Consider the following 25627-nt stretch of genomic DNA (forward strand, 5'->3'; position numbering starts at 1 on the left):
TTATTATTATTATTATTATTATTATTATTAAAATGCTGATGTTCCTTCTCCAATATTTATGCCTCCTTCCTCAGAGTCTAATCCAAATTTTCATATATGTTCTCCATACCTAAGAGGCTGAACATACACTTGTTCTGCCTCTTAAATAAAAGTGCTAGTGTAAGTTTCCATCCTGAAAATCAGTTTGTGTACCAAGAAGTCATGTGTGTGGGTATAATCCTATTTATCCGATGTGAAGGTGGAATATAAAGTCTTTTTGCAATTAATAGTATAGGCCTACTTTTCTTGCACCCTTGGTATACCACCATAATTATGATGGTGCAGGTAAGGACTGTGAATAACTGGATGAGTAACTGTAAATAAAATACTGTATGAATGTTGACTTCTTTGACTTTGACTAAGAACTCACTGAATATCAGGAGCTTATCACTTGGTGTTTTAAATCAACACCAGTCTCTCGGTCCCTCGGCTGGAGCCAGGATAGGGGATGGAGGTGGGGATTATCACACACTAAATCACCACCAAATTGCCAGCCAACATCAGCCAGAATCCCAGCCTGGTCTCACTGCGCTCTGTCAGCACTTTTTAGAAGTTGGAAAGCTTGGACCCAGGCTGATGGCAGCCGGCGATTCGGTGGCGATTTACTGTACAATAATCCCCACCTCTATCCTGCCTCCCAGCTGCAGCCCTGGAGGCTGGAGCCGATTTAAAATGCCAAGTGATAAGCTCCTCACAAGGCCAATCCCATCCTCTTTTTGTTTTGTTTCACTGTAGTTGAAATAAGTAAATTAAATTGCTATCTTCTTAATAATTACATTGGCTAAAGTACATTCAATGTTTTATTTACCTATCCAATAATTAGAGCCATTAATGCACAAAGATCTTTTGGAGAGGGTCATCTATCTGTCCCACCACCTCCTCAGGCTCATTTGGTTGGAACAAGGGAGAGGGCCTTCTGGGTGGCTGCTCCCAGACTGGAATATCCTCCCTAGGAAGGCCAGAATGGCCCTGTTCTTGCTGTCATTATGTCAGCAAGTCAAAACATTTTCATGCCATCAGGCTTTTACAAACTGACTAGAGTTGGGTTTTCAATGCTGTTTTTAAGGTTTGTATATAGTCTTTTAATGAATTGTAATATTTTTGATGTATAATGTTTCAACATTACAAATTGTTTAATTGCTTTTTAAAGCTTATATAAAATGATTAGACAAACAAATACACCTGTTTCAAAATCTAGGAAGATAGCACCTCAAGACTATGGAGATAGATATGAAATTTTTTTAAAGGTAGGAGAATAAACAGTGCAATATAAAGACAGAAAAAAGGTTGTATAATTGTTAGTGTACTAGTATTAATATATCAATATCTATTTTTATATACCAATATGATTTGCTTAATCTGTTAATTTATTTCTTCACAGGGCTACTAAGAAAGGTTTCTACCTCTATGCAGACAGTTCTAATGGAAAGTATGGACATACTGCAGATATTATAACCCCAGTAATTTCTCAAACTGGACCCAAGTGCAGGCTGGTATTTTGGAATTATATGCATGGGGCAACAGTGGGTACTTTAAAGGTAATGCAAATACTTCTTATATTTCTTTTCTACAAATATTCATACTATGTTAGCTGGGATACAATATAAGGAACATCTTCCTTCCTTGTGCCTCATAACTACCAAAGCTCCAAAATACTTTTGAGAAGTGTATCAATGGAGCATGCTCCTCATTGTGATAGAAAAGTAATAAGGGGATTGTGCTCAGTATTTGCTGCCTTAAGACTTTCACACTACACAGTTAGAGCACTATGATTCCACTTTGACTGCCATGGCAATATCTTGTAGAATCATTTGGTTTGGCATTTGAAGAGACATTAGAGTTCTCCGGGAGAGAATTGCAAACCCCAGGATTCCATAGGATATTGCTATTGCAGTTAAGTGGAATAATAGTGCTATAATTGTGTAGTGTGAAGATCTAAGGCAGCAATTGCTAAACACAATCTCCTAAATGCTTTTCTATCACAGTGTGGAGCATGATATAGACATAGACACAGTGCTATAGCTGTGCAGAGAAAAAGGGTCCTATAACATTTCCATGAAAAGATAGTCTTTCAGATTGAACTCTGAGCCATACCAGATCTTTCAATGTAGGATTGTTCCTGTGAACCACAATTAATCTGGTACTAAATGGAAGATTTTAAATATTTGTCATCTTCTGAATGTTAATTGTATTGATTGAAGAACAAAATGTTCTGAAAAATCAATTCTCAAATCTTCAAAATAGACTGAAGATGTATGCCTTGGTACCTTTCAACCGGAGAAAGCTCTTTTGCGAATGAGTTCTAGTTAATAACTGGATGGGAAACTGCCAGTGAATTCAGGTGCTGCAGGCTATATTTCAGCAGAAGGAACTGGCTAAAAAAACCTCTCTGAGTAACCTTACCTAAGAAAACCCTATGAAATTCATGGAGTTGCAATGAGTTTACAGGTGACTTGAAGGCACACACACACTTACTGATATGCCCCTGATGCATAGCCATTACTTGCTTCACAGTGAGCATGCAGGTTCAGAGAAATATCTGATTACATCTCCCATAGCCAGATGCAACATGATTTACAGACTCTGGTGGGTGTTAGAACTGATGTCATATTGGAATAGCCAAGGACAAAATGATGACATCAGTTTTGACATCCACCGGGGTATGTAAATCATGTTGCATCTGGCTATGGGAGATGTAGTCAGATGCAGCCAAATTCTCCTCTGAGCCTGTTTGCTCAACCAAAAACACAGAGGCAGTGCTAGGGTCTTGTCAGTAGACTGGGAGGGAGGGCTTTGGATTCTGCACAGGGAAGAAGGGAATACCAACCCACACAGCTCCTGAAAAAGGACATCCACATGTGGATACCGATGTGTTGTCAATAGTTTGTGCTATAAAGGGCACCGCAATAAAGGACTAAGCATGCATGAATAATAGAAATATTTTTCTCCCCTAAATCTTTTCATCTCTTAGCAGAATTTTTCTTTGTTGCAGTCATATTTTCCTAACAAATATGAGTGGGGGAATAGTTATTCATTTCCCATCTACTCAGTGCTAGCACTTGTAATTTTGACATGAGAATGTTTTAATGTATGTTTACTGCCTTTTCAGAAATCCACAATTATTAATAACACTCGGAACAACTGTAAATCACTCTCTAAACTTGTATTACATGATGGTATGACAGAAAGATTATTTAGTTTCTCAAACAATGGAGCATTAAGCAGAAATAATTTACATATAATAATGCTGAAATATTGCAAAAGCTTTCACAGATGTGGTACACGTCCTGATAGGAAAATATATGTTACACAAAAAGCTTGCAGTTGTAATGCAAAACCTGGTAAAGCTAAATGCTTGGATTCAAGACAAAGTGATGTAAACCTAAGTGCTTTAATCAAATCAACATTTCTTATTGTTGTTTAAAATAAATTAAGATGCATCAGAAGAAAAACCTGTTAACAGAGCTCTTTTGTCACAGAAAAGCTCTTCAGAAAAGCTCAGTCTGACATTCCCTGTCTCATAGGACACATTGACATTCAGGGAACTGCAGTCTGTGGGTAGTCATCCACTGAAACAGTTTCCTGGAGATTATTTATAATAGTGGTCATGTTTGGCTATCGTGGCCTATTAATCTGAGACACATGCATGCTTTCTGTTTGTGAATGGAAGTCCTCCACTTCTTCATTTCTACATGCTGTTATTACACCAAAATGTTTCTAGTTAACCATGAAAAATAAAATGTTTGCCTTGGGCAACTTGTATCTTCCCAGTCAGTACAGCATTAATTCTTGTTTGAGTTTAGTCTGACCATTAAAACCACCCAAGTTGGTGAAACTATTTGGGGATAAAATTCAGGATTTTAGATAAGTCATCGAACATGGTGCGATCAGTTCAGACAACATATGGTCAATTACACAGAAAAACTGCTTCTCTTAGCCTTTAATCCTACTTAAGAAAATTTGTAGGTTGCTATAAAGCTTCCAGGAAACTCTCATGTAAGTATGGTTTTTTTCTTTGTGTAAACACACCCTGAGTTATCTAAAATCCTGAAACTTATTTCCAAATAAGATCACCACATTGCAGGTGTTACCTTATCTCCAAATCGGTTCACCATCTTGGAGGTGTTACTTTATCTCCAAATAAGCTCATCCCAGTGTGGGTGTTACCTGGTGGGCCAGTATACACAGAGGGACTGGCACAGCTATTGGGCGAGTAAGAAAGGGCATTGCCTCCCTTTTCTGCTTGCCCAGCAGCCACACTAGACCCTAAACAGACCCCCTAGAGGCTGTAGTGCTGCCCCACACAGTAACAGTGGTTGCTGGAGGTGCAATGCCTTCAGGGTCTGGCACAGGGTCCTGCACAAGGTGGACTGTCTTCAGGGTCCAGCACAGCTGCTCAAAGAGCAACTATGTTGGACCCTGAATGGGCATTCCAGAGGCTACAGCTGACTCCCCCTCAGCAGGCAGTCTGGGCATCAAGCCAGGCAGCTGGGGTGGAAGGGCAAAGCAGTTCACCCTCCCCTACACTAGGTGACGCCAACTTCAGTGATGCCAATACAGGAGAGATTGGTATTAGCAGGCATTGCTATTTCTGATCCCCCTTGCTGCTTGGTGCTGAAAAGTCTTCCCAGGGCCTCTGCCACCTCACCAGCTAAGCAGCTCCCTGGCAGAGCTTTGCTGGTGATGCCACTTTTGGTGAGGTCAAAAGAGGGTACTCAGCCATGTGATGAATGTGAAGTGGGTAGAGTGAGTGGTACCAATGCGTTGTCAGCCCAGCCAGATGTCTAGTTAGCAAGGTGGCTTTCCGTCACTTTTGTATCTGTAGTTATGGCACTCACATGGTGAATCTGGAGCAACTCATAGCAGAATACTCCAGACTACACCTGGATTATTTTGTCTAGTGTGAATACACGCTCAGTAAAAGTCTGGACTAAACCAGGAGCAGACTAACTTCCTTACTGACATGGAAGCCACCCACAACTGCTGACATTTCCATATGGAGGTATCTTCTTGCTTGTAACTAAAAGGCATTCTACAACTATTTAATCTCTTTCTTCTTAAGGATTTTCCATGGGAAGCAAAAAAGCAGAAGTAGTGATGGAAAAATTAAAGAGGATTATGAATGTAGCAGCTTTGAAATAATACATTAAACCTCAGTTTTGAGCTTAACAGCTTGGTTTGTTCCAATCTCACGAAAATTATTTCTTAATGGGAAAGTACAAAACACACTGCAGAAATAATCCAGTTTGAGACTGCTTTAACTGCCTGGCTCAATGCTAGGGAATTCTAGGAACTGTAGTTTTGTGAGACATTTTTCCTTCTCTGTAAGACAGGGGTAGGCAACCTGCGGCCCGCGGGCCGGATGCAGCCCGGCAAGGCCTTGGGACCGGCCCCAGCCCGGTCCTGCCACCGATTGCCGCTGGGGCCTTTGGCCTCTCGCGCGCAGGCGCAAGGGAGGCAATTGTCTATAGACGCCTCAGAAACATGCATTTATATTAACATTTTTTAAAAAATCAGCAATTTTTTTTGCGTGTCCTCCACTTTTTAAAAAAAAGTGTCCACCATTTGAAAATGTTATCTTACATCTGTCCCGGTTTATTTAGTTATTTAAATTTTTTAAAAATTATTTAATTATTTATTTTTTTGGCTTCGGCCCCCCAGTTGTCTGAGGGACAGCAACTCGGCCCCCGGCTCAAAAAGGTTGCCTACCCCTGCAAGATAATAATATATAGTTTATTTGTAACCCGCTTTTCCAAAATTTTGATCAAAGCGGCGAACAATTATTTATAAAAACATTCCAATAAAATCAATTAAAAACAGCATTAAAAGCAACATAGTAATACTAACGACAAAAGGGCCAGATGGAAGGGGAAATCGATATATACAGTCCGGGGTCATCAATGAAAAGGGGTAAGAGAAGATTTTTCACGGTGGGAAGGCTTGGGAAAAGAAATACGTCTTCAGATTCTTTCTGAAAAGAGCTAAGGATGTGGTGGAACGAAGCTCATCTGGGAGACTATTCCAAGATCTTGGGGCCACGATAGAGAATGCCCTCTGTGAGGTCCTCACATAGCGTGTCGCTGGGACCTCCAACAATTTCATCCCTGTTGATCTGAGTGTGCGGGGCGGATTATATGGGGAGAGGCGGTCCTCCAAGTACTCTGGGCCCAAGCCATTTAGGGCTTTATAGGTCATTACCAACACCTTGTATTGAGCCCAGAAGCGAATAGGCAGCCAATGAAGATCTTTCAAGATGGGTGTTATATGGTCAGACCTGGAACAACCAGCGACCAGTCTCGCTGCCATATTCTGCACTAACTGTAGCTTCCGCGTTTGGTACAAGGGTTGCCCCATGTAGAGCGCATTACAGAAATCCAATCAAGAGGTTACCAGAGCATGTACTACAGTTTCAAGGTCTCTCCGGTCCAGGTAGGGACGCAGCTGGCGTATCAGCCGAAGCTGATAACAAGTGCTCCTGACCGTTGCATCCACCTGAGATGTCAGCTGGAGCGACAAGTCCAGGAGCACTCCCAAGCTGCGGATCGAGTCCTTCAAGGGGAGCGTGACCCTGTTCAGGACCGGATGGCAAATCTCACCACCCAGACCCAGGAAACCTATCGCCAGTACTTCTGTTTTCTCTGGATTCAGACTGAGTTTCTTTTCCCTCATCCAGCCCAGATAGCTCTGGTGCCACAATAAACTACAGTTCCCAGGTTTCCCTAGTACTGAGCCAGGGTAGTTACAGTGGTCTCAAACTGAACTATTTCTGCAGTGTATTTTGGTCTTATGTTACCTTGGGGGATTCCCTGTTCAACTTCATCTTGCACAAATATGATAGCCCAAATAAGATTAGTGCCATGGTTTCCTGGTGCCCTTGTTACTATATTTAGGCAAAAACATAAGATCTACAAGAGTTTTTAGCTGTGCCAATTACTGCAGCCTTAAAAGTAAATAACTACAAGGAACAAATTACTTACAATTAACTTTTTCATAATGAACGCATATCTTAGTTGCACTATCACTGTAATACAACAACGCATCATTTCACTTCCTTTGCAGTGCAACTGAAATGATTTTAGTTACTTTATATTTAAAGGAGCTGCCTTAGCATGTACATGACGTACCACAGACCTGCAGGTTTTAGTGTTCTGATGCTTCTAAGCAGTAACTAAAAGTATCCATTCAGTTACCTTTTTGTTTTTTGTGCCTTCAAGTCATTTCAAACTTAAGACAACCATATCATGAAATTTTCTTGGTAAAAATTGTTCAGAGGGGTTGTTTGCTTTTGCCTTTTTCTGATGCTAAGAGACTGATGCTGAGAAACAGACAAAAGAGAGAGAGAGACTTTGCCAAGGTCATTTAGGGAGTTTCCATAGGGGTTCAAACCCTAGTCTCCAGAGCCATAATCCAATGCTGAAACCAATATTCTGTGATGGCTCTCTCTAAATCTTTCTAAATAATACTCCTAAATAACAAGAAAATGATTACTTTTGTAAATTGCAGCTACAGGCTGAATCTCTCTTATCAGGAATTTCAAAATCTGAAATGCTCTAAAATGTATTTCTAAGGTTTCATAGGAGGCTGAGATAGTGACATCTTTGCTTTCTGATGGATCAGAGTATACAAACTATGTTTTATGTTCAAAATTATTAAAAATACTATGCATAAAATTACCTTAGTCTATATGTTTATGGTGTATATGAAACATAAATGAATTTTGTGTTTAGACTTGGGTCCCAAACTCTAAGATATTTCATTGTGTAGATGCAAATATGCCAAAATCCAAATAAAATAAAATAAAACTTTCAAAATCCACAACACTTCTGGTCCAAGCATTTCAAATGAGGGAGAACAAGCCTGTATAAGTAAATCACTGCACCAAAGGTTTGAAATTGTAATTAACTGTTTTCAAAGTAAATGTCCAATTCTGAAAATGCCACAGGAGCAATAACTGAGTCAGAAAAATACCTGTTTGGATGCTGGTTAACATCTGATATGTTCGATGCACTCAGACTCTTGAGTGCTTTCGAGATACTTTTGCATTTCTTCTGTCAGTTTGTCAGTTAATATATGAGACCCCTTTGTCATACACTTCCATTCAAAGAGAATGGTTATTTAATTTTCCCATTTCATAAGCAACTGGGAGATGATATCCCACTGCCCTGTCTTCCATTAAAATGAAAAACACCTAGATTGTCCTAGAGCTAAGATTGCATATTATTATGGCTGGTGATAAATCCTAGAGAGGAAAAACATTTCTGGGAGTTGTTGATGTATAGTTCTGTCAGTGCTGTCTAGAAGCATGATTTGACATACATCACCATACTTCCATCGCCCACTGTTGTCAGTTTGACTCGGTTCAGACACTTTAGCTTCAGTGAAGCATGTTTAGGATAGTTGACTCTTGGGAAGGACCCGTCACAATTGAATGAATATTTACTGAGGCAAGAAGCTAGGAGGACACCTCATGTACCTTCTGCAGCTTAAACTAAACAAGCACTTCAGAACTTGATTGGAAAAGATTTTTATGCAAACAACTGGATGTTTAATGTACTGCCTAACTAAAATTATTTTTCAAAACTGAATACATCTATGGTGTTACAGCAAATTTTACTGTTCTGAGAATTAAGGTTGCTTTACTGATTTTGTCAGCAGAAATGAATATGACTTCCTGACCAGTATCATACTTTAAAACATATGCAGGTAGCTGGGTTGACCATACAGCAAAGTACAATAACAGCCACAATCCATGAAACAGTGATACCTTTGTTGGGCCAACAAAATGCACAAAATAAATATTGCAAGCTTTCGGTTCCACTGGCTTCTACATCAAGCAAAGTGGTTAAAAAAAACAGGAGAAAGAAAAATACAACCATGTTAGTTATCACTTGTTTTTCAAACCAACTGAAGTGGAAATGATCAAGGCTTGCTTACTAATCAAGATCCAAAGATTGTTGTACCTGAGTTTTTGTTGTCTCCTTTTGCATACCCATCCCTGTACCATAACATCCAAAATCCACAAAACAGTGATCTCCTTATTGGCCAGCCAAAATGTACAAAATACATGTTGCAAGTTTCTGAGACTCCATTGGCTTCTTTGTCAGGCAAAGGTCTTAAAAATGAAATAGGAGAAAGAAAAAATGATGATGTTGGAGTTATAGGCCTATATTTTGTCAAGATGTTGTTATAGATGTTTTCAATTAAGCTGGTACAGAGGGATATCTATATAGGCGGAGGCCATTACTGCTTTTTGGCCATGTGGCCTCTGGATGACAAACAGTTATAAACTCCAAGAAATGAAATTTAAAAATTATTAGCAACACAAAAAGAAATCTCCAATGAGATCCTGGTTGTCTCTGTGCTTTAGCAAGAACATTACATTTCTCAAGAAGTCTCTGTGTTGTTGCATTTGGTAAATTTTTAGATGCTGTTTAGGTAAAACACGCCAAATGCAGTCCCATTTAAAAAAAAGTTTTACCTATGTTGCAGAAAAAAATCTCAAAGAGTTAAATTCTACTCCCTTGGCTCCCTCTTTAGGATTCCTCTGTTGCTCATTCCTGTTACAGCATTTTGGCCATAGCCCTTTAGCAAGTACCCTCAGTCAAGCATAGAGATTGGAAAAGTTACAGTTTTAAACTGTATTTTTGAGAATCCTCTGGTCAGTGACCATGGTGTTGGGAGATTCTCATAGTTCACACATTCACTAGCATTTGGATGCCACTTCCCCACAGCAGAATTCATTGCCATTGTTGTATACCTTTGTATACTTTTGCATCCTGGAGGCACATACAAAAGGCTAGTTCTGACTAGGACTCCCATGATGGGAGAGAAAGACTGGTATGATTAACCCTCTTTATATGCTCCTTATGTGCAGATATATTCTACAGAAGCATGTGATGCTATCTGCTGGTACAACAGTATGACATATGAGTGAGCTGTAACACTTTGAAGGTGTAAAGAAATCAAGAACTAATCTGATTTAAGACATTATTATCTTAGATTGTGAAGAAAGGGCCACACCATAAGCCTACCCCGTGTTCATAGAATTGCAAGATTGCTTGCATGAAGTTGTTATAATGATTACTTTTCATATGACAGATGAAACAAGAAGAAAATTTGAAGATGGTAGATTACAAATTTGTTTTATGTTGTGATTTGTAAAATCCGAGTTGATAATTAAAAATGTTGTGTTTCATTGAAAATGTTTGGTTTCTAGGTGCTCAGCAAAGTGGAAAATGTAACCTCTGAACTTTGGTCTCAAAGTGGCCCCCAGAGGGACCAATGGAACAGAGCTGAAGTATTTTTGGGTGTTCGCTCCTATTTTCAGGTGTGTAAAATTTTGTTTTTGTCCACCAATCACTTAAAATATATTCAGAATACTTCAAATTCCTGTTTCAAAATCTCATCATACCACTCCATAAGAAAGCACTGCGCCCTAAAGCAGTGAAATAAAAATGATGCCCATGCTGCAGACTGGAGATTATTTGTTAATGGCACATAAAAATAAAAGAATGGAGACGGGGAAATGATTATCCTTGTGAATTCTCTTACTGGAACTGGCAGCTTCATTGCTGCTTTATAGTGTTACTGCTTTACCATAGCTGGCAGCAGTATCATTTTGTTAGAAGAGGAACACTTTGGCAACTGGTTTTCAAAACTCCTTTATTTCCAGTGTTTAATCAGACATGTTCCTCCAACTTTTGCATTCCTGTTTTGTTTTGGTTTGTGTGCCTGTGTGTTTTGTATTACAGAATAACAGTGACTTTGCTGTGTGAAAATATTATTGGCTCATGAAATACAAACACTGAAATATATTGGACTGAATCCAGATTTCCCCCCCTCCACACCAGTGGCAGCATCCATTGTCAAGAGTGGGGATATGTAGCATAAGGGCCACATGCAACTACATAGGATCCTATTTTACAACCCCAAATGGGACTGCTATAGTCCCCAGGCCCCAACCTGGAAAAAAAAATACTGTGGGCAATTTCTCATTCTAAAATGGCACCAAAGAGCTTAAAACTGTGTGTATATTTAAAGGTAAGGTTTTCCCTTTTGACAAGATTGTCTAGTCATGTCTGACTGTAGGAGGCACTGCTCATTTCATTTATTAAGCTGAGGGAGCCAGAGTTGTCCAAAATGACTCCGTGGTCATGTGGCTAGCATGGCTGCATGGAATGCTGTCACCTTACAACTGAAATGGAAAGCATTAATCTACTTGCACTTTTACATGCTTTCGTAATACTAGGTTGGCAGAAGCTGGGACTAGTGATGACAACTCACTCTGTCATGTGGTGCTTGGGTCTGTTGACCAGCTGACCTTATGATTGTCAGAGTCAGCATCCTAACTGCTAAGTCATCACCTCCCTATATATGTGTATGTTAGGGGCACAAGACCCCCTCGAATGTGGAAAAATCGTGAATAACTTCCCTCTCCCAGGAAGTGAGACAAAGGGATGAGTGGGCACACTCCTTCCCCTGCACTCCTGTCCCTTTAACTGGCTCCTCTCCTATTCCTAGGAGGGAGAGCTGACTAATGCATCAGACAGCTCTCAGTCCTGGAAAGGGGTGAAGGATCAACCCCCCCCCCCCCCGTTTCCAGGAGGGAGAACTGCATGGGGAAAGGCAGTTCTCATTCCTGGAAAGGGGTGGTGTTGGCATGCCCACCCTTCACGGCTGCTCCCTTGCTCCTAGGCTTTTTTCCTCTGAAAGGGAAAAGCCTGGAAGGGAGGAGAAGGAGGAGGAGTGCATGTGCTTGTGGCAGCCTTGACTTTGCAAATGATCGAAACCATGAGTGTTGTAGCCGCAAATGTTGATGGATGACTATATATTACTAGAGGTGTCTATTTGTATCAGAATGCTGCTACTAAATAAAGAAGAATAATAATACTCATAATTTTATATTGTCCAGGTTGTTTTCAGAGCAAAACGAGGCATCAGTTATGTGGGAGATGTGGTAGTGGATGATATTTTGTTTGAAGACTGCTACCCATTGTTGATCCCAGAGAGACATTGTACTTCAGAAGAATTTACCTGTGCAAACAAATACTGCATCCCAAAGGATAATCTTTGTGATTTTGTGAATGACTGTGCAGATAATTCAGACGAGAATGAAAGCATCTGCAGTAAGTAAAGTCCATATTTTAATGAACATTAGTTACCATGTCTCTAGTGAATTATTAATATAGTAGCATTACTATCAGTTCATTAGATTGTAAGTGAAAATTTGACTGATATTGCAGTCCTGTGGCTTCTGGGTGGGTCCACAGTCTGAAATAACTGTAAAAATTAAGAAAATTCCTTCACCACATTTAGAGAAGTGTAAAATTCAGGGATGGTTATGTTCCAATGTTCACATAGAGGCATGGATCAAGTCAGTTTTGAATCCACAACTATCATGTTATTCAGGTATCCCTACTGTTGTCTGGATGCAAAATTAAATCTTCAATTAGAACAGAATTCTAATTATGCCAGCAAAAATACATATCTCAGGGATCCTTGGGAGTCATGATAGTTACCATAGGAAATGAGGATGCTGCCCCTTCAAGTTAGAATTCTGCCCTTCCATCATATTTTCCTTCAATCTCAAAAACTCTATCACGGCCAAGAATGAGACAATGAACATCATTCACATCCAGAAATGTTCTGTTTGCTATGTTTCCATAGCCTTGTTAACTTTGCCTGACCCTTTTCTTTGGGTGCCTTAATTGTATTTCTATATGCTTAACTAAATTTAAAATTAAAAATACACATTGTAAACCGCTTAGGGAGTGCTTAAGTGACTGATACAGTAAGCGGTATAGAAATGTACGTGGTATTACTATTTCTATATAAAATGTTAAGTTACGGAAATGTCAGAAATTTAGGGACTGGAGGAAAATTTCATAACAGGAGCATATTGCTTATTTGGGAGGAAGCATTGCCCTCCCTTACCCCACCCAAGAACAAGACCCCTTTCTCCACTGATCCAAATTGGGTTTGGTTGTGGTTTTTTTTTTTTTTAATTTTGGGATTCTGTTCTCTTTAACTGCCTCAGACAATACACAAACTCATACACAGTGCAGAGTCAGAAATATTCTTACATTTCCATCAGTATCTTTTTAAAATGTAATATTATATTATGATGATATACTTACATCATGGACTGGTTAACCATATATTAAAATCCAAAAACTGATATTGGTCTTATATATTCATAGGAATTTATTCAGAGCACAAGAAAGCTAATAAACTATTTATTGCACCTTCAACCTGCTTCCAGCTAGTTAAAAGGAAAATTACATTGTGCATTCTTACAACTGCAGTTCACTCCAGTGGCTAAGATTTAAATGAGCTGGGGGCTATGATTCATACATTTTTAAAACAACCTTTAAAAAGATAAAATTTCTAGAAAATGAGTAATTTCATTAGGACCTTCCTCCTTTTTCTGTGTTTAGGCAAAAGACAGGAAACTAAAACAAAAGAGGTCACAGGTGGCAACAAGTCAAGATAAAAAGAGTATCTCAGGACCAAAGGGGGATTTAGGATCATGTTACTGTTACTTATCCAGCAAATTGCAATGTGGTCTACTGATAGAATAATGAAGCAAATTCCAATGTGGTATATTTGCAGGATAGTGAAGCAAAATTTTGCCAAAACATTTGTAAAGATTTATGTATAAACACATAACAGGACACTTTCATTATCAAAAAATAAAATAAAATAAAATGATTTAAAATGGAATTTCGTCTAGCAATAAATTTTAAAATGCTGGCAACAATAAGGAATTGCTTGAGTAGATTGCCAGTTAAGAGTACCAGGGAAGGAAACCCATTAACTAGACTCCTTTTTATAATATCATGGGAGAGCTTGTAGAATGAAACTGTTACCCTGAGACTGGAGTAGTGAAAGGGGGGATGTGTACTGTTCCCTATGCCCTGGGCACGCGACCAAGTCAACAACAGTTAGGCTGCATATGCTGCCTCCTTGTAACAACATTCTAGCAAGGGGGAGACCAAGCAGGGATTGTGGAATGTTTCTTTTTTTGAATTAAATCTCTCAAAATCCTCCAGTCAACAGTATATTGACCATGTTGGCCAAGAGGTTCAGGAAGTTGTATTCCCCCTTAAGAAGTCATTTTCCAAGCAGTGAAGCTGACCAAGGTGCTGTCTTGAGATTAGACTATTATAGGAAAGCTAACACACTAGATAAATGAAATAAATACAGTTGGGATCTATCCTTGCTCCTCTACAAGTGAAAGAGCTCTGTTTCTTTGTTCAGAGAACCAGGATCTTGTAGAGGCCTCTAATGGGAAAAGAGAGGCGAGACAATTCCCCCTGAAGCCTCTAGTATTCGCAAACAGCTCATGATCACATAGTAAGCAAGAAATCCAAGAAAACTGCCAACCACTCATTTACTCTAGTGACAGTGGAACTCAATTGCATGCTAATCTGGATCAATCCCATATCTTTGACACAATTTCTTGTCTTATTTTAGAGATCTATGACACTCAAGAGAGTATTATGGAGATGCTCCTAATCTAACCTGTGCAAGAGCCAAATCTCTCCTTACATTCTCTGCTAATTTATCTTGAGAATAACAAAATGTCTGGGTGTCTGTACAAAAGAGGGAAAAAATGGCCTAGTGGAACAATTCTTCAGCAGATAAAAATGTAATTAAGGGTAGAATATAAACCATTGTTGAAGTCAGGCCTATTTTTTGACATAAGATAATTGGGTGACTATGTTCCCTTCTTTTCCAAGAGTGCCAAATGATACAGCTTGGCTGTGAACATCTGTGATCACTTTTTTGAGGATAAAATAGTGCTTGGGATGGCTCTGCCTATACTGGGAACCCATCTTTCGGAGGTGTTCATGTATTTCTTGAATAATTTTTTATATAAAAATGAAAATGTGGTCTGTACTGTCTCTCAACAACAAAACTTCCCAGAGCCTTAATGAAACCATATGTTGATGATGTAGAAAGCAGGCATGCTGTGCTAAATGTCTAAAGGCTGAACTAAGAGTTTTATTACCCATTTTCCTTTTCTCATTGGTGTTAGTCTGAAGCTCAGGCTGTGTCTTTTAAGGCAGACATAGGCCCCATACAGACAGGCCAAAATAAAGCTGCTTTGAGTCACTTTGGAGGTATGCTGTTTAAATGATGGATGCGTATTAAGAGTCCAGAAGCCACACCAAAGCCACAATCCAGTCCTAAGGACTGGAGTGCAGCTTTGGCGCAGCTTCTGAACTCTTAGGTCACATGCATCATTGAAACAGCATACCTCCAAAGTGACTTGAAGCAGCTTTATTTTGGTCTGTCTGTAAGGGGCTATAGTCGGTGCAGTTGAGATCCTCAGTGGGTATAGAGTGGTTCAGCCTCCGAAATGTATACAGAAGCCTGATACTTTAAACTGAGGAATACAAAGAACAATCTGGGTCTTGGGAGAACAAGCAAGTTGAAGTTTGTTCTGATGTAAATGTTTGACCATTTATTTTGGGAAAAAATTTTGTTCTCAGATTTGGGGCCAAAACAGAGGAAAAGCAATGTCAGTGAGAAAAAAAGGAAACTACCATGGTTTTGTGTGTTTGTTTGTTTTTTAAATGCCGTGATGATGTGTTACATTTCTATCCCAATCTTCCCATATGTTTTGGAATGGTAATTAGTATTCAACCCACTCAGAATTCTGTAGAATGCTCTATAACATTTGGAGAGTATTCCAACCTGGTACCCTCCAGATGTGTTGAAATGCAATTAGAATTGGGGGTTGTAGTCCAACACAGAGGGCATCTGGAGGCTGAGAGAGGTCTGAGAGACTTCATCAGATGATGAGCTTTGTGGAGCTGATTGTAGGTTTCCCTGGACCTAATCCAAATACTACATTACAATGTCCATTAGTTCGTCATGGAAATAATGTGTGGAACACCAAGGACTATCTAATTACTTCTTACCAACTTAAACATGGTAGTCTGTCAGAAGAAGCAGCTCTTTCTATCATTATATTTTGTTCTAATTTGATGTTAAATTTCTTTTGTAAAAACATGCAATAATATCAGTTCAGTTTAAAGATGACAGTATGTCAGAGGCATTTCTTCTTCCATTGTTATTATAGTTTGTTAATGTTAGTGTTAAAATAAACTTTTAATGTTAAATTTAAAAAAGGAATACCAGTTGTTCCAAGTAGCTGAAACCAACCAGTCAACAAATAAAATAGAGAGGAGAGACAGAGAGAAGAAAAGATGTATTTAAGGAAACATTTTGGGGAGTACGTGATCTTTCAATGGCAAGATAAGAAATAACCTATATATCAGCTTAATGGGAGGATGGAAGCTGTTGAAATCCTCTAATAGAATAGGTGAATCATTAAGTGTTCATCCAGAAGATCTGAGTGGGCTGAGTCTGGTCAAGTAATTCCACTGGCAGAAATGATTCCATCTGAAACACTTCCCCTGGATGCCCTGAAAATTTACTCCAGGTTTTGGAGATAGGGAGATAGGTTACAGGCAGGAGGAGAGGAGAAGCAAGTCATATTATACAAGCTTCTACTTTTTAAACTTGGATTCCATTCACTATTTTAATTTGATAACTTTTTTTACATTGAAGCACATATAGAAGCTATGGATGGCTTATTCACACATACAAATGTTGGCTTGAGTCTACAGCCACTAAGTGGTACAACCTGTATGTGTGAACCAAAGCATCCTTGTCTCCAAATTTACTTAAACATTAGCCTCCCTCCTGTTGGAAAAAGGATACATTTTAAGTAGCTTCAATACATCTTTTAAAAAATAACAACCAGAAATTGTATTTTGTATTAAAAGACTGGGAAACAAAACAAAACAAAAATTAGAACTTTTTTTTGCTGTGTGTGAGTCTCCAAAGTGCTCTCCTCAGTAATTTTGCCAGCTTATAGAATACTTCAGAAAAAGGCTAGATTTCCCTAGCTGTAAGATAGAAACTAGATTTTCAGAATATAAGAGGACATAACTAGTTCAGCAGTCTTTCGGTCTGTTTAATAATTTCTTTTGATGCTGATCCAGCATTAAGTCCTTATTTCACAGGTAATTCTAGTATGAAACAAGCTATGGTGGTGTAGTTGGCTGAGCACTGGACTATGACTCTGGAGAACAGGATTTGAGTCCTCGTTCAGCCATGGAAACCTATTAGGTGGCCTTGGATAAGTCCATCTGTCCTTGAACAGTCATGGGATAACCCTACGCTCCAAATGGACTGCATATGCCTCATCCCAGGAGAATGTGATAAGACCCGTCTTGGACAGTTAAAAATGTGCGTCTATCCCATCGGGGCAAAAGATGAGATAATGCATGTGTGACAATCTCCCCAGTCTCTGGAGTAGCAGAAAACAAGCTTGCTCCATTCTCAACAGGACATGCTTTAAACAAGGCTATCTTGTCATCCCGTAACCTTCTCTTCTCCATGATAAACATACCCAGCTCCCTAAGCCACTCCTGATAGTGCACGCTTTCCAACTTTCATGATTTCAGTCATCCTCCTCTGGACACACTCTAGCTTGTCAACATCCTTCTTGAATTATTGTGATCAGAATTGAGCACAATATTCCAGGTGGGCTCTGACCAAAGCAGACTATACTACTATTGATGCAGCCTAGAATTGCTTTGGCTTTCTTAGCTGCTGCATTAGATTGCTGACTCAAGTTCAGCCTGTGGTACATTAAGACTCCTAGATCCCTTTAGCATATACTGATGTCAAGCCAGGTGTCACCTATCCTATACCTGTGAATTTCATTTTTACTGCTCAAGTGTAGTCACATGCTGTCTGCCTCAGAGGATGACAAATCTTCTCTGAGCAAATTTTGCCAACTGCCCCCTCTCCCCTGATAGGTTCACCTTAGAGTCACCTTAAGTCAGAAATGACCCGAAGGCACACAACAGCTACAACAGCAACAACAGTTTGCTATTTACTTACATAGTTAATCTCTTTGATCATACCATTTTGTGTAAACACTATACTTTTAGATACCAATAAAATTAATATAAAAATTTTCCTTTTTTGGCTGCCTGGAAACAACTCTATTGGAAACATAAAACATGAGCTTTAACATATAAAATCAAATATGGTGAGCTTTCTGATTTTCTCTAGATCTTATGATTTCAAGTTCTAGTGTAGCAAAGAACATACTTTAGTTTACCCATATTGCCATTTATAAATGTTCATTAGTTGAACTGTATATACTTATCATGGAGGTAAGCTTCAATCAAAGAAGAGGTCATTTGCTAATCTAAAAACATCCTAAACCATTGCTCATGGCCTTTGTATGAGATGAAACAGCCAACAATTAAGATGTCCCTCATTAGCTAAATGAACCTACCTTCATTTTGAGAATACAGGAATATGTTTATTATTATCAAAATAATTTAGGCATTTTAATTATTCTAAGTAATAATGAACCTACCTTCAGTTTGAGAGTATAGGAATATGTTTATTTTCAACATAATTTAGGCATTTTCATTAGTCTAAGTACATCTAAGTACATCATTAATCTAAGTACATTCATTCCCCCCTCCCCTTTGGTCAGGTGTTTCCACTGGACGCTGTGATTTTGAATTAGATCTTTGTGACTGGGAGCAAGTTCAGAATGACGACTTTGACTGGAATCTCAGAATTGGCGGCGTCCCAAGAGTATTCACTGGACCAGTTGCTGATCATACCTTGCAAGAGCCATCTGGTCATTACATCTTTATTAAAAACTCCTTCCCTCAGTTGCCTGGGCAAGAAGCCAGAATTTCTAGTGTGATCATAAGCAGAAAAAGCAAAAATTGCAAGGTATGTGCTGGAATGCCTAGCAAGAATGATAGACATTAATTCTTATCTGCAAGAATTCAACATCACTGAAGAATCCCTTAGAGAAAATATAACTTGTCCTTTTATTAATTTGAATGCTATTGTAGTGCAGTGTTTTGTTTTTCTTGGTTCTGACGCTTAAAATTAGAATGGTTTCTGTTGAAAAAGCCTTTTGTTTGTATGAAATGAAACACTTCAATGGCCGCCTTGAATCCCACTGTGGGAGAAAGGTGTGATATAAATCTTGGAAATAAATAAATAAATAAACGTCTAGATCTGGGCTACCATGGAACAGAAAATACCTTACAATAAAATGTATTGAATAATTTTCCCACTTGTTGAATTTCAGATGGTAAATAGCTGAAAGTAAGCAGGAACACACAAATTCTTTGAATTCATATGAGAATTGGTGCAATGAAAAATATTATCTAATTGTTTCCTTTAGAGGGATACAAACATTTTATTTTTCAACAAAGACAAAACATTTTGTTCTGGTTGCTACATCTTCTAAGGCAGGTGTTGATAGGATACAATTATATTTAAGGCCACCAGGTATTGTTTTTAATAGAATCCCATAGGTTCCCTATTGCTCGACTGGGGAGTAGACATAATAAAACTGGAGAACATGGTGCTCATCACTTCTCAACCAGAAATTTGTTTTCCATACCAAACCTGAGCATACCTTCAAATTCACTCCAAGCTTCTAAAACACAGGAAGCTTAATTCTGAAGGGGAAATAACTGTGTTGGTCCTTTTGTTAAACATTTGTGAGTTAGAAATGCTTTATATTACATGTTACCCAAGCATCTACTACCCATCCCTGTTCTGGGCTACAGTGGATAAGGTCTTTTCAGAAGGCCATCGAGGTCATGGAAACCTCTCCCCAAGGAGACTGAGGGCTCATCTGCACTGAAGAAATAACTCAGGTTGACATCATTTTAACTCCCATGGCTTCATCCTACAGAATCCTGGAATTTGTAGTATTGTGAGGCACCAGCACTCTTTGGTAGAGAAGGCTAAATACCTTCCAAAACTACAAATTCCAGGAATCTCTAGGATAGAGCTACAGGATTAAAGTGGTGTCAAACTTCATTATTTCTGCAGTGCAGATGCACTCTTAAATTCTTCCATATTAGTTGGCTTTTAAATGCCATTTTAATCTAGCACCTTTTGTTAGGCACTGTTAGTTAATGTAAATCTTCTTTCTCAAAAGTAACTAATTCATTACTTCTGATTACTCTTAAAAGCATGTCAAGAGTTCAAAGCATCGCCCTGTGGTACAAAACATGTTCTGGATGGACTGGATGGCCCTTGTGGTTTCTTCCAGCTCTACAATTCTATGATTCTTCTCCCATCCTTTTTGTTATCTACCTAGCATCCACAATAAAGCAAGAAGCAGTAGTAACAGGCACAGCATGCATCAGCTGTTGAACCATGCAATATTTCTTGCCGACCATTTAGTGAGCCAATACCAGCTCGACTATAAAAATAACTGTGGTAATTACACTGCAAAACAGTGAATTTTCTTCTCAGTCAGGTTATAATAGTGAAAAGGGAAGTAATTATAATTTATTGGTTATTTGTTCTTAGCATTTCCACACTGTGCTACTGAAGTAGAGTTTTGGATAATAGTTCTGGTCTTTTTCTTAATTAGTTATGACTGCTGTGCTTTCTTCATATTGAATTAACTTCTGTTTAATTTTGAGAGAGCCATCTTTTCCTTTGCTTTGTAGATTTTTGAAATCTTTTTGCTGCCTTGAGTTCTCTTCAAAAGACATATAGTTTTTAATTTCAAGACACAAAACATGTTGGCCCAGTACAAAAAAACAAATTAACTCTTAAACATTTGAATAAATGGATAACATTTCTAGCATGCTGACTGAAAGTCTGTCAGATGCTTCTAACTGAGATTCTCTTCCTGCTTAACTATTTTGTATTAAAAGGGATCCATATTTGTGAACCATTTGGCCATATTTACTGCTTCTCTTATTTTCCAGATAATATTTTATTACCACATGCATGGAACAAACATTGGATCACTAACTGTCTACCAGATGATAGTATCAAATCAAACCAGAAAAACACTGTTGAGTCTGTCTGAGGATCAGGGAAATTTCTGGAAACGTCAAGTATTACTATTGGAAGCAGATGAGGACTTTCGAATCATCTTTGAAGGGCGTGTTGGGAAAGATTACAGGAGATCTATAGCCCTTGATGACATTGTTCTTACAAGGGAATGCCTATTGTCATCCAAGTTCTTACCAGATGAATCTGCAGATTTACCAACAGGTAATTTCTTGAGTGGTTTTGGAGATATCTCCTTTTTCTTTGCTTGAGTTTTGCAGCATCCTGTACATTGTAACATATGACTGAACACAATGATGATTTTATGAGATGTGTTTACTGAAGTAATGCATAAATGTGTTCATCCCTCTTCGTCCGCCACATCCCACCCCACCCACCCCATGTAGAGTCGGCCCTTCTTATACATGGATTTTTTATACACAGATTCAAAAATCCACGGTTTGAAAATGTCCTTCTTATACATGGATTTTTTATACATGGATTAAGAAATCCACGGTTTGAAAACGTTAAAAAAAAAGTATAAATTTGAAATGTCAAACCTTGATTTTCCATTTTTTTATAAGGGAAACCCTTTTGCTATGTCATTATGTTCAGTGGGACTTGAGCATCCATGGATTTTGCTATCCATGGGGGATCTTGGAACCAAACTCCAGTGTATAACAAGGGTCCACTGTTTGTGTGTGTGTGTGTGTGTGTGTGTGTGTGTGTGTGTATACATATGAAGTTTGCTCAGATATTCCCCTGTTACATCCATGGAGTTTCCTAAATCCTCACAACTGTTAAGAAGTCCTTAAGAAAGAAAGAAAGAAAGAAAGAAAGAAAGAAAGAAAGAATGCAATCCAAATTAAGGATTATAAACATGGCTTAAATCACAGGTATTCAAACCCAGATTCTAAGGTCCAAAACACACTGCAGAAATAATCCGGTTTCAGACTGCTTTAACTGTCCTGTGCTAGGGAATCCTGGGAATTTTAGTTTATTGTGGCATCAGACCTCTGACAGAGAAGGCTAAATGTCTCACAAAACTACAGTTCCCATAATACCCTAGCATTGAGCCAGGGCTGTTAAAGTGGTCTCAAACTGGTTTATTTTTGCAGTGTGTTTTCGACCTAACAGCTAAGTACTACATACCCTTTGCTTAGATGCACAAATCTTGTCAAGTTAACTTTCCCAGATCTGGATTTTTAAAATCTCAAATTCTTTCCATCCCAAGACCTTTTCAAAATGTTAGTACAGTCTGCCTTTCCTTTACGCGGGGGATCCGTTCTGACCCCCCCCCCCCAGTGTAAAGGGAATTTCGCCTATGCGCAAGCCCCATCTAAATGAGAAAAAAGCCTTCTCCAGGGCATAAAAGAGCAGAAAATGAACATGAAAGAATTATAGCCATGTCTCATTGGGGGCATGAGGAGGCAAAAAAAATAAATAAAATAAAAATTGGCATTGGGGTGCCTTGGAGGCCACATGCAACTCACAGGCCTAATTTTCTCCATCTATACTCTAGAGCAGGCCTGCACAATATATGGCCCACAGGCTGCGTACAGCTCACCAAAGCATTTCAATGGCCCACAAGGACTTCAGGGCTGGGTAGTGGAGGGGAGGGGAGGAAGGGCAAACACATGTCCCCAAGCCTCCACTAGCACCCAGCTTTCTCCTTAAGAGAAGATTGGGCAGTGGAGGAGTAGAGGGCAAACATGTGTCCCCAAGTCTCTTCTGCAGCCCAGCTTTCTCCTGGGGAGAAGGCTGGGCTGCGGAGGAGGAGGAAAGGTGAAAGGGCTGAATGTTTGCCGCTCAAGGATCCTCCACTGTTTGGCCTTCTCCTGAGGAGAGGGTCAGGCAGCAGAGGAGGAGAGAATTAATATTAATAATGTTAATTATTAATTAATTAATTAATCCTTAAATAATGATTAAATTAGTTTATTATACCTTTACTTGGAAAGTGAGCTGCTAAAAACCTGTCTGCAGCCTGATGAAATATAGCGTATTTTAATTTTGGGCCTTACCTGCTGCCAAATTGTCCAGGTCTGCTCCAGAGGGTGAAAGGACCTCCTAAACTTTGTGAGAGGGACTGTGGATAAGAGTGGAACTGCTGAACATTCTGGAGAATTACTCCAGATTAGGCAGACACGTTTTTGTATTAACAGAACTCCACTTGTGCAATGTAGAACTGTCAGCCTGGGCAGGTTCTGGCTCTCATTGTAGTCTCCTGAACCCCATCATGAGGTTCCCCAAATGCTTTAGAGTGGCATTTCAAAGGCATTTGGGAATTACCAAGAGAGGAGGAGACAAATGTCCACTTTCTGCAACCTTCCATCCATACACTGTTCTCAAGATTCAAGTCATCATAACCTTGTCTGTAGTATAATTTTTACACTTTTTCTTGTACATGTCTCTCTCCCACTAATTAGTGTTAGCTTATTTATTTCTTCTTCTTCTTCTTCTTCTTCTCTCTCTCTCTCTCTCTCTCTCTCTCTCTCTCTCTCTCTATATATATATATATATATATATATTATATTAAAAATCCCTAACAAATAAAATAGAGCATTGATGTTAAATCCAGTACATTAAATGAAATCTATATTTCAGTAAGTGTGCCTTAAGTATTAAGGAAAAACAAAACTGTCAGATGTATTCCCCCCCCCCCCTCTTTTGCAAGGTATTTATGTTTTGGAGAATAGTTGAGGACTGGAAGTATGGATATGTGTTGTGTTATTTCCCTTTCAGCATTTATTTAGCACAAGGGTAGGGATCATGCAGCCCCCCCACCCAGTGCTATTGGATTGCAACTCCTAGCACCCTGAGCCAGAATAGCCATGGTGATGAAAGCTGGGAGATGCAATTCAACAATATCTGAAAACCCCTAGAATCATGATTTTCACATGCTTTTAGGCTGCACTGGAAATTATTAGAATCCATTAATCTTTCTATAAGCATTCTTTCCACTCCAAATCATCCTTGTTTTTGTTAAGCCTCCAAACCAGCATTCTATGTGTTATTTTTTGTTTTGTTTTGTTTTTTAAATACTGTTGGCTATTCTCATCTTGCAGCTGTAGGTAGTTGTCAGTCTCTTAGGATACTTTGGAAATGATGTGTTTGGACTACATAAGCTTTTCAGATCTCCTTATTACCACACCAAAGCCATTCAAGCCCAACAGATATCCATGTGGGACCCATTCTTTTTCTGTGTGGAAGAACCAGAATCTAAGTCTGTAAGCACTTCACAAATTTTAAATACTTTCAGATTAACAGGGATCTAGTGAATACCTCCCTCCCACCTTTTATTTACCGGCTGTGATATGTAGCTCACATTTTGATCTCCAAAGTTTCAAGGTCAACACTTTTGTTGCAACATTCTGACAGAATTGTGGAAAACCAGAGGCAATGGGATTAGTTGCACTGAAAACTCATACTTCTTTGACCTTTATTATGCTGAGCAGAGATGGTACAGTGCAAGAAACTTCACAGACAACAAAATTCAGATTGAAAAACTAGTGTTTTATTCAAACTCCCAGGAATAGTATCTGCCTGTCAATATTCTTTATCTAAAGAGTGCAATAACAGGATAGTGAATTATTAAATTCTGCAAATTAGGGTGCGCTTGGGCCTGATTCAAGTTGATTAGAGTGGACCCATTGAATCAATGGTTGAATTGACATGTAGGCAAATGTCACTTATTCTATGAGTCTGTTCATATTTGGGACAAGTAGTAGAATTTAAACATTAACTTTCAACCCCTTCTCCCAGTATGCATACCTTAACACAGTGTGGGATTTTGAATGTTTCAGAGAGGTGGAGATTGATGCCATTAGGAGACTAGATGCTATAAAGAGTCTAGACTCCAAGCAGGATCACCTGAGGCAGAACACTAAAAATGAAGACACCAATTAAGGTGCCTCCATCCTCTTCAGGGCATAATGGCTGCATCAGCAGAAGAGAAGCAGTAGTTCCACTGATGAGGGCAATGGAGGAGCTCCCAAATGGCAACAGTTCAGTAGCAGCAATAGTGTGAGATGATACTGCCAAATGCTAAAGAGATAATGGTAGTGGTGCTTTAGCTAAATCTCATTAATACTGTGCAGAAGACTGACTGAAGAATACCATTAGGACTGCATGAAAAACCTACCAATATATCCATGAGGAAAATTTGTGCTCCGAAGACAGAAGAGGAAGAAATTGAATCATTCTGTGCTGGCATCTAGCAATAAATAGATCACATATGATCATAGGTGACTGGAATTTAAAAGTAGAAAATAGAGTAGAAACAGTGTTAGCATATTTGGTCTAGGGTCAAGAAATGAGGCAGAAAAGGCCAATAGTTTTTTTCATTGCAAACACATTCATCAGACAACTGAACAGATGACTGTATACATTAGACATCACTAGATGGTCAATATAAAAATTAAGTAGATTTATAATTGGAAGTAAAGAGTGGAGAAGCTCTACTTGTCTGCATTATTGTGGCTCAGATTATAAACTGCTAATATCAAAAATTAGAGTAAATCTAAAAATATCATTAATCATAGTGCCAAAATATAACCCTGAAGGATAACACTGTAGAATGTAAAGACCATGTAGATAACAAATTCACACTACTTAAGCCTAATTGAGCTCAAAACAGATGAAATGAAACCAGGGACATCATTAGAGACAAATGCAGTAATGCTGTATCAGTAGCCAAAAATATGACAGATGAAAGTCTTCAAAC

The 25627-nt window shown here is 38.8% G+C and overlaps 1 protein-coding gene across 1 annotated transcript in view; it reads left to right on the forward strand.

Moving 5' to 3' along the window:
- The window catches only part of MALRD1 (MAM and LDL receptor class A domain containing 1), a 281268-nt gene that overhangs the window by 66213 nt on the left and 189428 nt on the right, over nucleotides 1–25627 (forward strand). Inside the window, exons 14-18 of the mRNA XM_089531427.1 lie at nucleotides 1421–1577; nucleotides 10256–10366; nucleotides 11951–12164; nucleotides 18575–18822; nucleotides 20838–21129. Of these exons, the coding sequence (XP_089387553.1) occupies nucleotides 1421–1577; nucleotides 10256–10366; nucleotides 11951–12164; nucleotides 18575–18822; nucleotides 20838–21129 (1022 nt within the window). The remainder of the gene's footprint in view (nucleotides 1–1420; nucleotides 1578–10255; nucleotides 10367–11950; nucleotides 12165–18574; nucleotides 18823–20837; nucleotides 21130–25627) is intronic.

This window comes from Sceloporus occidentalis, unplaced genomic scaffold (assembly GCF_023333645.1).
Source record: "Sceloporus occidentalis isolate IW3139 unplaced genomic scaffold, rSceOcc1.0.p SCAF_7, whole genome shotgun sequence".
Taxonomy (NCBI): Eukaryota; Metazoa; Chordata; class Lepidosauria; order Squamata; family Phrynosomatidae; genus Sceloporus; species Sceloporus occidentalis.